The sequence below is a fragment of the Harmonia axyridis genome, chromosome 4, assembly GCF_914767665.1.
Source record: "Harmonia axyridis chromosome 4, icHarAxyr1.1, whole genome shotgun sequence".
Lineage (NCBI taxonomy): Eukaryota > Metazoa > Arthropoda > Insecta > Coleoptera > Coccinellidae > Harmonia > Harmonia axyridis.
Genome location: NC_059504.1, coordinates 13,659,576 through 13,671,697, shown reverse-complemented (window position 1 = coordinate 13,671,697; position 12,122 = coordinate 13,659,576). Strand labels below are relative to the sequence as shown.

Below are 12,122 nucleotides of genomic sequence, written 5' to 3'. Positions count from 1 at the left end.
AATGTTTGAAGAATACGGCGGGTGGGGAAGAACATTTCAACGTTTCCAAGTCTGTCTTGACCTCTTTCGCAACATGGGGTCTAGCATTATCATGCTGTAAAATCACTTTATCATGTCTCTCGTTGTATTGCGGCCGTTTGTCTTTCAATGCTCGGCTCAAAAGCATTAATTGCGTTCGATAACGATCGCCTGTGATTGTTTCAGTCGGTTTTAACAACTCATAATACACTACGCCGATCTAGTCCCACCAAATACTGATCATGATATGAACCGTGAATATTCGGTTTGGCTGTCGACGTGAAAGCATGACCGGATACCCTATGAATTTCTGCGTTTGGGATTATCGTAATGAATCTATTTTTCGTCTCCATACACAATGCGATGCAGAAATGCCTTGCAAGCAGCTGTTCACAAGCAAACAAACGCCGTTCAAGATATCTCGACTTCAACTCGTAAGGCACCCAATTTCCTTGTTTCTGAATTATTCCCATGAATTTTAGGAGTTTTGAATTGGCTTGTTGCGTCACTTCCAATGATCCTGCCAATTCTTGTTGCTTTTGACACGAGTCTTGATCAAGTAATGCCTCCTTTGAAAACCTTTCTCTCTTCCACAGCCATGCTGGTCTTTGATGTCAAAATCACCGTTCTTGAAGCGTTGAAACCACTCTCGGCACGGTCTTTCACTAATAGCGGCCTCACCATAGGTATTTGAAAGCATTCAATGAGCCCCAGCCGCAGATTTCTTCATATTAAAGCAAAAAACTGAAACCTCCCGAAGATTACTTTGAATTTGGTTATTAAACTGAGAGTTTTAATCGATAATAACTTTATGATGCAGACTAATATTTCGATGGCATTATGCTTACAAATACCTTAGCTTGTTGTATGACATCTACGAGTCTACGACCCATTTATTTCGACTGCCACTTTCAGGTACAGCCATCTATTGCAATACGGCTGAAGATGTATACACCTACACTTGTTTTCTATTCGAAACGTACTCTGATTATGAAAATAAATTTATATTATTATTATGTTAATAGTTACTTTTCGTATCTGTGCAAAGCTTTCATTACTGACTAATGCAGTGTAAAGTAAATCCGGGCTGACTTGAAGAAGCACTATGTGACCATTATGAAGCAGTCTAGCCCTTTGGTTGGAGTTAATTATTCTCAATTGCCATTGGTCGATACAAAGGTCTTCTTTCGAAAGTCAGAGCTGTGCTCATTATTGACATAGATTCATACAGAATAAAGACATAGGTACAGGTTGATTAAATAACGCAATTGAATTTTTTCAAGACAATACGACTCAAAATTTTGATACTAAACCTTCCACTCCCCTTCTTCTTAGAGCTCATCGACACCAGCCGCCAATAGGTAAATATTGAAAGGGTTAAAGAAGGTTTCAATAGTGATAAAGAAAACCACTAGTTTAAGTAAACTTTTAATGATAAAGTTAATACTTTTCCGAGACCCATTCGCTGAGCATCAGTTAATATCTAGCAGTAGGTATTACAATGTTTATATCAAAAATATATATACAATATAAAAATTATCACGTATTGCAACATGCACTATCAGTAACACTAATCGAATTCACTAGTTCGGACGGTTGCTCTTTAACAACAGCGCCACCGTTGCTGAAATTTTCTGCAGTGATAATTATCGGTTTATTATTATTTGGCACTTCTACGACGTCTTTCTTAGTCCTACTCATGTAGAACAACGTCACTAGAATCGCTGTCACCAGATTGACCACTGCGAATACTGTCGATGTCACTGGAAAGCCGTAGTTATTCATGAGGGCACCACCGGCTATGGGACCTATCACCTCCCCCATCGAGTAGACACTGGACCACAATCCGGCTATCAAACTGTGGGTTCCTATCGTTTCCACGAAACCGCCGAGCCTAGAAAATGAATATCTTATATTAGCATCTCTTCGTCGAGGTACACTTAAAAAATAGATACATTGAGTATCAAGAACGGTAGGCATAACCGGTCACTCAGTAAGTTAAGTCTTGAAGATATTGAAGGTTGAGTGTATTGATACAACTGTATTTTTTTATGGGAAGAACTATGCACGCAAAGCAATGACTGGGTAAGTGTTATTCAAACTCTACTCCATCGACAACATTGGTTGAAATGTGGTTTTCTGATTTTAAACGTGGTCAACGAACCACAGGACCAATCAGAAAACATGAAAATAGAAATGGCTTTGAGCGATCGTACATTAGGGTTGCTTGAGATAGCGGTGCAGTTGAAGATTTCAGAAGACATTCACTATTTGCTGCTTGCAAAGTTATGGCAACCGTGTTTTGAAATATGCATGTTATATTGTTCATTGATTATCTTGGCAAAGGTAGATTCATCAACTTTGAATATTATATACATTCATTGAATTGATTGAGTGCAGAAATTGAAAAAAAAACCCTTAAATGCAAAGGAAATAAATTCTTCTTCACCAAGACAATGCTAATTGTTGTCTTGATATTGATGATGGACTATATGTTAGATAGTTATTTGGGCTGTTTCCATCATCTGGATGATGGAAACAGCCCAAATAACTATCTAACAAGACAATGCTACTTGTCACAAATCGATGAAAATCCTCCCGAGATCCCGAGTAGAAACTGGCTTTTTTCAGGCCCCAAAAAATTGTTTTAGGAAAAAAATTCTCTCTAATGAAGAAGTGAATAACGAGGTTGATGCTTATTTCGGAAGCAAAGAAGAATCTTTCTACAGAAAAGGTATTGAAAAGTAAGAGGAGCGTTAGAATACATGTATCTATTTCGGAGGTGACTATATTAACGAATAAAGTCGAATTTTTAAGAAAAAAATGTGTTTTTCTGCGATTGACAGCAAATATTAATTTTGCAGACACACATCAAACAGCAAAGTATTACTTTTCCTGCCTAGGCAGCAAAGTAACGACTTTCCTGCCTATAGGCAGCAAAATGATTATTCTCTATAGGAATAAAACATTCTACATTTTCTGTCAATCAATATTTTTTGCCACCTTTCTTACTTCTGGAGGAGTAAGTACTTCTAAGTCTCTATCACTGTTCATAATATAAATATATCCGATATTTTTCCATAAAACTGTCAGTTATTTCATAAGTAGTCAAACTAAAATTATCAAATTGAATTCACGGCATTTTTTAAATTCTGGAAAAAGTACCTCCCCGATCAGAAAGAACTCCAACCCACAACCTCCTAATTACTAGTCCGACGCTCCAGCCTTTGAGCTATCGAGGATGTTGAACATTTTCCGAAATTAGGAACCACTAATCACAGAATTAAGCTCGATAGCTCAAAGGCTGGAGCGTCGGACTAGTAATTCGGAGGATGTGGGTTCGAGTTCCGCCCGGGGAAGTACTTTTTCCAGAATTAAAAAATTGTCTGAATGCCGTGAAATGGATTTAAAATGTTAATATACAGACGTTAAACAATTGTTTGAACTATAATTATTATGGACATATACATTCCCATAGCAACCAACCATTCCAACAATTGCGATTTCTATCAAATTTCGTTTCATTTCATCAATACAGGAGAAATGAAAAGATTCTGGGAATTGTAATAATTTTTCAATACAATATCCTACATGTATCATTATATACCCTCGAAGATAAAATTATATGTTCAACTCGGCAGCAAAGTAGATTATGACTGCCTTAGCTGAATTCCTAGCCTCGCATGAACTATCAGCCGCGGCAGTCAATCTACTACTTTGCTGCCTAGTAAAACAAATAACTATTTTACTGGTCAAGTTCAAGACATATTGAATGAAGTGTTATATCGAAATGTTTCTATTTTCGGTTCTTAATTTTTGTGAAATTTAATGAATTCTAATGAAGACGTCGGAATATAATTTAGGCATAATAACATGATTTTTCACTTCTCAACCAGTTTGGTTTCTGGATTATGGATGGTTTTATACTTACATGGCACTATCTAAAAGACTCCTATAAGTTGGCATTTGAGCCATCGCCACCGATACTCCCAAGGTTGATAATGAAACTATATTCAACCAAATTGTGCTGAAAAAAAAAGTTTCATTTTAAAATACAAAGAAATATTGAAGAGAATTTCTGATGCTACTAAGTTTTACTTCTGTTAAATACCCTTGGAATATAATCGGTAAATCCATCAAGAGTAGATAACTTTGAAGAAAATCTTTTTTGGTTCCTAAAAGGAGTTTATCACAAATGTAATCGATAAGCATTACAAATTTATCATTGGTAAATTCTTCCTATTAGATAAACTGTCATTTTATTGGCATGAGTAGGATGCCAAATTTAATTCTTTCAATTGCTGGTTTATTATCATCAAAAATAAATGTTTGGAATCGGTTAAAAAAAAACTGCAAATTTTTTTATAGTAAAGGTTACATAACAAATTATTTTTCTCTAAATCTGAACACTGTAATCACCGAAGAGAGAAGACAAAATAATCGATAGAAATTTCATCCAACGATATATATTATCAAATAACGATACAAAACACAACTATCTGAAGCATTTCCTATGACTGTCACGAACATATCTCGTTTTTTTTTAATCTGAAGTTTTCTTATCTTTACGACCAACTATATGTCGAAAATCTTGCTTGCCTCAGGCCTCTATCCACAACAACAATTCCACATATTATATGAACTGGTATTCCCGACGATTATTATTTTTCAATAATTCAAAGATGATATGCATCTATATTGTTATATTTTATTGCAAAGATGCATCCGACTGTATTTTACGCAATCACTCAACCATTTAAGTAATTGCAGTACTCCAGAAAGATCTTCAATTAGAGGTTAGATAAGAGTTTTGAAATATACTTCATATTTTTTCTTAAGTTTTATAAATGTATAAAGTAATATTTTTGAAATTTATATATTTTGCTTCCGAAATTTTGTGATCATTTTTCTAATGAGAAAATTCTTGAACAACTTTGGTTACCTATTCTCGATCAAAAATTATTTATATGCATAAATTATTCAAACCTATTTTCACTTACTTTGTCAAAAAATGGATAACAGGAGAAGGTCCTAAGAACATCAGACAAACAAAGTTGAGGAGCAGTCCAGTAGACATAATCCACCAGTAAGTGTCTAGTTTGTCGGAAAGCCAGCCCCATCCTGGGCAAAAAATGCCGTACATTGCCGACAAAAGAAGGAATATCAATCCGATTTTACCAGCATCAAGATTAAACTGAAAAAAAATTGAGATATTAATTATCGTTTATTCATGTCGTCGAGGGAGTTGCAACGAAAACTTGACACCCTCTCCTATAAGTGGGTTGCCGTATACAGGGTGTCTTAAATCTGATGCTCACTATGACAGCATTTCGAGAACTAAGAACCAGACTTGAAGAAAAAATCTTCAAAGATCCTTTATCTATTTTTCGTAATACTAAGATCTCAGAAAGCAGATCATAGATATTTTGATTTCTTCTCGAGGTAGGTGCAGGGATATTCTGAAAAATGACATTTCCAAATATTTCGCTTTATCTTGTTTTTGTTCGAGATATTCGAAAAACTCTGAAACGTTTTCTTCGGTAATTTGATGGTTTATATGATACTAACTCGCTTTGCTCACCGAAGGGGCTCCACCTCTTTGACCCCGTCATTAAATTTAAGAGTTCCTTCTCATATCAGACCCTCTTTTATTTACAATGATATCGATCATGATATGAAAGCAACATCATTCAATGTTTTTAAGTCAAAAATTAAAAAATCACTTTTATTCGGCCAGGGTTCTACTACTTCATAAATGCCAGTATATAATTGTTTAATTTTCTTCTCTTCTTGTTAATCATAAATGTTGATTTTTTTTAGCTGTGATTTTGTATACCTACATAACTGGATTATTAGCGGAAAGGCTATATCTATATAAAAAATAATAATAAGATAATAGATGATAGAAATCAATTAGAGTTTCAAAAATATAGAGGAGAGTTGTTATTTTTTAAATGAGTCGCCCTATTTTTTTATATTTTTCGCAGTTTTTTAGCCGAAGATTTGTCGTTACCGGTTTCTCAAAAATGTCGTCCTTTTAAATTTAAAGATATTGAGTTTTTCGACATGATTCTTTCGATGAGACACCTTATATTTAAAGTTTTTTCTTTTATTTCGACATTTGCTTCATTTTGTGTCTATTTTATAATTGAAATCAAGTCATATATCAGGTGTCCTATTTAAAAAACACCAACTCTCATGTATGAGCTATTAAGAGCATCAAATAAACCATAAACATTACTGAAAAAAAAGAGTTCTTGGGGTTCCATTTAAGAAATATCAATTCATCTGCTCTATATCTCTAAAACAGTAATTGATTTCTATGATCAGTTATGAGTATCATATAAACATAATAAACCATAAAATTACTGGAAAAATGAACGTTTTAGAATTTCACGATTTTCTCGAACAGGAACAAGATATGTATTGCGAAATATTGGAAACAGTCTTTTTGCAGCAACTCGAGAATGAGTCAAGATATCTATAATCTGCTTTCTGATATCTTATTGTTTTGCAAATAAGATCTGGGGTCCTTGAAGATTTTTTGCTCTGTCTTATAGTTCTCGAGATGCTTTTAGTCGTCATCGAATTTGGAAGACCCTATACAGTGATGACAACTATAAGTCTTGATATTGTTGAAACCAATGCCAGGAACGGAGATGACGTCCCTGATGAATAAATGTAGTAGGTGGTTATTTGAACAGTTCTATTTCTATAATCGTTTTGAGGGAAGGGACGTACACGTATGCGTGTTCAAAATGATTAAATATAGATTATCTGAATTCTGAGTTAATATGTTGTTGGAAAAGAAACTGATGTATTTCCATATCTTATTCTGCAATATTTTCACGGTGAAGTCATAATCGGAATTTTTATGACGAAACAATGATGATTCATCGATTAGAGTATTTTTTTTAATTCTTTATTTTCTAGGGTATTTTCTCTTATAATCTCCCGTATTATGTATATCTTTTCTCTTTTTTTCCTGATGTTTTCAACAGAATATAATTTTATTTTCAGTTTATCGTATTATTCTTAAGAATTGTACTTTTCTTTGTTTTTTTTATTTTGAAGAGGTTAAGTAAAAGTAGCAATGCTACTTTTCGCCTCTTGATGTGTTTTTCTTTTCTTTAATAAAGGTAATTTATTATTATTATTAAATGCCATTCGCCTGATAGAACATCTTTTGATTTGGGAGATTTTCAATTTATTGTACCAATATTTTTTTTCAAAATATGACTTCTTTAGCATAATAAGCAAGAATAAATCACCTAGCCACCTCGCTATCAGCTTTCAAATACCAAAAAGCTCTCACGAAAGGCTAATCAAATCTTCAAATGGAAATCAAACTGAAATTATGATGCTGATACAAGAGATGAAAATTTGCACGCGTGAGGTATGTACTCTCCTCTTCTATCTAATTGGACTTTCACTATTTATGAAGGGGAAAACTTTGTCACCTCCGTTCAACTTTTGGCATTTTTATGCATTTTTTCTAACATATAGATATCCATCCAAAAATACTGACTTATCACCACTGTACAGAGAAAAAAAAGAAAGACCTAGATCTTAAATTAAGGATTGTGTTTTAATGAAATCCATATGTATTTCTTGAATTCTTACCGGTCTTAAATGTGGCTCTAAGGTTGGATCCAAAAATCCCCAGGTTGCTGCAACAACCACCAATATCAAACAGGTTATCAACACTGATGGTAGACGCAGGAGTTTCGTAAAGGAGCCTGCTTTTTGTTCCATGGTGAATTCTGAAAAAGAAATACGCAATGAAAATAAAAGATAATCATTCAATTAAAATCTTTAGAAAAAGTCTTTCAAATCTTTGAGCAAACATTCCAAGGACTTTTTCTTCCCTAGAAGTGGGAGCATCAAGTATTCTGCCCTATCAAACAATTGCTCGTACACTCAATGAACATGAAATTGAAACAATTAAGAATCTCCAATTACTACCCACTTCAGGTCGGTATAGTTCCGAACAAACAAACAAATTGTTGGCTAATCTTAATTGAGAATTGGATAATTATCTTATACTAGGGTCCAGATGAGATTGGTGACTTGAAACATTGCAATTTCCACAAGAAGTTTACACGCATCTAAAATTCTATGTCAAAAATACAATATTAACAGATTTCATATATTGCGGACTTTATGATTCATGGCAATAAAACAATCGCAATCTTACAAGAAAATTTTCCTGGCCATGTTATTTCTCGAAGAGACTATCACAATATGGCCACCAAGATCTCATGATTTAACACCTTTAGCCTTTTTTCTTTGGGGCCACGGAATATAAAGACTATTCCAATGCTCCACAATCGATTCAAGACCTTAAATATACAGGGTGGCCATTTGAAAACGAAACAGACGAGATTACAGACGAAATAAAGTTTTTCGATAGAAATGCTCGGACAGGTCGATTTCTGTTTCGAGGGGGACAACTTAAGATGTAGGTTACGGACGCATAGCGCTTCAACCCTTGCTACTACAACCCTCACCCCCAAATTTTGAATAGGGAAGATGGGGTGAGTGATACCTCATTTGAAAGGTATTTTTATACTGATTTCAGCACAGTAATTGTTTTTTCATTTTATGCATTAGTTCTCGAAATTTTCTAAACTGAGTATTTGAAAATGAAGTGGTGTTTTCATGGCACTTGTAGTGTTTTGTGAAAAATCGACATTTTGAGCTTCAAAACAACCATGACTTTGGCTTCCTTCCTAACTAACTAACGCATGAATATTTCGAGAACTAATGCATAAAATGAAAAAACAATTACTGTGCTGAAATCAGTATAAAAATACCTTTAAATTGAGGTATCACTCACCCCATCTTCCCTATTCAAAAATTGGGGGGAGGGGGGGGGTTGTAGCAGCAAGGGTTGAAGCGCTATGCGTCCGTAACCTACATCTTAAGTTGTCCCCCTCGAAACAGAAATCGACCTGTCCAAGCATTTCTATCGAAAAACTTTATTTCGTCTGTAATCTCGTCTGTTTCGTTTTCAAATGGCCACCCTGTAGAATACGTGAAGTTCTCGAGGACATACATCCGCAAATGTGCGAATGGCATACCTTCCTCTTGACAATGAGATAAAATTCCATTGATCTCTCTTAATATACTTTTTTTTTAATATCGAAACGAAACTCCCTATAGGAAAATCCTATATTATATAGAATACCACATTTCTTTAATGAAAACACTGCGAAAATCTTATTATGATTCAAATTTTCAGTAGTAGTTGTTCCTTATACAGTTATACAAATATTCATTATGAGCCAACTGATTCAACAAAGAGTAATACGATTAAAATCTTAATCTTAAAACGATCGTTGAGAATTCATGGCTTCAAGTAGCTTTGGACAACGATCAGATGTTTTTTCTCAATCTATTTACACAAATCACATTTTTGTATGAATTGATTATTTCAAGAAAGATTCCGATTATTTTTTATTCATCCTGGAGTATATCAGATCTGTTATCAGTGTATAAACATTTCAATACAATAGAAATGGAGGGGAATATGCGAGAATAATTTATCGAAATAAGTTCGCAATTATTAACTTAATCTTGTTAAAATTGATAGAGCATAATTTCGTTAATGGGATTTCTTGTTCATCAGCTTGATTAGTGATTCAATATTTTGCTTATTAGATACATTTTAGCACGTGTCTGAGATTGAGATCGTGAGATTTGTGAGAGGAAATATGACTAAGACTATCTAGAAATCTGGATCCAAGGTTATGGCTACATCTCTGGAAATTTATGAATAATGTCTTGGCTTCAGTGACATTTGTTAGTTGTTGTAATATTTCAAACAATGATTTGTAAGATTCCTCAATCAATTGCCAAACTGCTTCAAAAATTTCACTCTATTATTATTAATCAATAGAATATTGTGACAAGATCAAAGACTTTTGCATAAAGTATATAAGCGTTGCTAAAAAAATTCTTTTCATTCATTCTTCATTTGATTCATAAGGAGTATCTAGAAATATGCAATGAAAAGGTACACTTAAAAACGTTGACCTTTACTGAGAATTCCTAAAAATAGAAAATTTTTAAAAGGTGAAGGCGATACAAGATCCAGAAAGATATTAATAGTTTGAGTGAAACTGTAGAGGAAATTTCGTATGAAAATGTCAAGATGATATTAGCCTTCATCATTGAGCCAAACTTAGATTCTCAAAATGATATTCAAGGACTAGACTCAGTTGTATGAAAAAAATCTCAACCTTGAACACTTTGATGTTGAAGGCGATACAATACCGACAAAGATATTAATAGTTTCAGTGAAACAGTACAGGAAATTTCGTTTGGAAATGTGAAGTTGATAGCATTCATCATTAAGCCAAACTTAGATTCTAAAAATGATATTCAAGGACCAGACAATATTGAACACTTTGATGTATGAACGGCAGGTACACACATATCAATGTTATATTCTGCGCCCAAATAGTAAGCTGAAAATGATTCGATTAGACTCACATATGGAGAATTAGGCATTGCACAACGCCATTACACTGTACTTTCCATAAAGTCTTGGGTCTTAAGGCTTTTAAACTTCAGTTAAGAAGGCGCTACGTGCCACACAAGCAATGAAACAATCGAAATTACACAAGAAAAGTTTCCTGAATGAAAATTTCTTGAAGAGGTGATCGAAATTGGCCACCGAGATCTTGTGATTTAACACCTTTAGATTTTTTTTGGGGGGCAACGTGAAAGTTAAGTTCTATGCCAATGCTCCACAATCGATTCAACACCTCAAAGATGAAATTCTTGAAGTTATCGAGGACATACACTGCAAATGTGAAAAGTGGTCATGGAAAATTTCATCAAAAGATATGGTGCTGCAACCGAAGCAGTGATGGCTATTTGGCTGATTTACATCGTTGCAAGCCTACCTTTGTATAATGAAATAAACGTCCATCGATTCGTCTTAAAATACACTACTCGTTTTTTTTTTAATATCAAAATGAAACTTCTTATTGAAAAGCCTTTTATATCGAAAAAGGAAAAATCATTTCCCCCCTTTTAATTCAAGAATTTTTCATTTAGAACTATTTAGATATTCAGAACTATAAAAAGTAAAAAACTGTGCTTTTAGTTGAAGAGTAAGATGAAGGCAGATATACTTACTTTCTAATTTCGGCAGCAAATATATATTCATCGGAGCTATCACAATTGTTATGAATCCTACTACGTAAAAAGGAAGCCCAAAACCTCCAACCTTCCTAGAAGAAAAGGAATAATCAAATCATGAAATGGACGAGGTTTGAATACTCGTTTCAGATATGTAACATTTTTAAATTTTAATATTCAATGGTACTACACCTATGCAACATAAAAACCTTCTGAAGAATTTCAACAGTGTACCTAATCAGGCACTAATCATATCTGATGAAAATAAATGAATGAGGGAAAGGATATTTACCGCATAGAGAAGTCCCCCTATAGCTGGACCAGCACTCATACCTAAGCCTACGAAGGTTTCTAGGAGACCCTGAAAAAAACGACCCATCAGTTTGAGATCCATTTCGAATTCGAGACTAAAGCGAATCATCGTGATGGTTCTACTTACCCTAACTGCTCCAGAATGATCTGGAAAAATATTAACTATTATCACATAGCCAGCTGTTGAGTAGGCGCTGGCTCCCAAGGCTTCGAAGCCCCTTATTACAAAAGACAGAACTGCAAACGTGGTATAATCATCTATCACATTCAATAATCTGAAAAGGATACAGTCGTAAATTTTGTACGCAAAACGGACATTAGGTAATTTGAAAGCTGAAGTAATCAATTTTTCAATTTGTGTCGCACGTTTCGACCACTGGAAAATTGGTACCAACAATTCTACGACAAAGTTACAATGTTCTGCTATGGAGATGGAAGATGTATATGGCAGGGAACACTGAGAGTCATAGTTAGTTTCCATCAATGTTCCCTGTCTAAAATATCGCATGGGAGAGGGAACACCATCAAAACTGGATGAGAACATCCCACCAAAAACACATTATTTACTTTGCTTAAATGAAAGGGTGAAGGTTGAGCACACAAAAGTTGTAACTAATAGTGCTTTAGATTGAAAATAGATA

General features: G+C 34.2%; 1 protein-coding gene across 4 annotated transcripts in view; it reads right to left on the bottom strand.

The window, feature by feature from the left end:
* Nucleotides 1-1,433: 1,433 nt before the first annotated feature.
* Nucleotides 1,434-12,122, bottom strand: part of LOC123677987 (MFS-type transporter SLC18B1-like) — a 31,035-nt gene continuing 20,346 nt past the window's right edge. For all 4 annotated transcript variants that reach the window (XM_045614744.1, XM_045614742.1, XM_045614746.1 and 1 more), the window contains 7 exons: nt 11,609-11,756; nt 11,462-11,530; nt 11,167-11,257; nt 7,642-7,781; nt 5,019-5,212; nt 3,950-4,045; nt 1,434-1,912 (listed from right to left, as the gene is read on the bottom strand). In XM_045614744.1, coding sequence (XP_045470700.1) covers nt 1,558-1,912; nt 3,950-4,045; nt 5,019-5,212; nt 7,642-7,781; nt 11,167-11,257; nt 11,462-11,530; nt 11,609-11,756 — 1,093 coding nt within the window. In that variant the 3' untranslated portion in view covers nt 1,434-1,557. The remainder of the gene's footprint in view (nt 1,913-3,949; nt 4,046-5,018; nt 5,213-7,641; nt 7,782-11,166; nt 11,258-11,461; nt 11,531-11,608; nt 11,757-12,122) is intronic.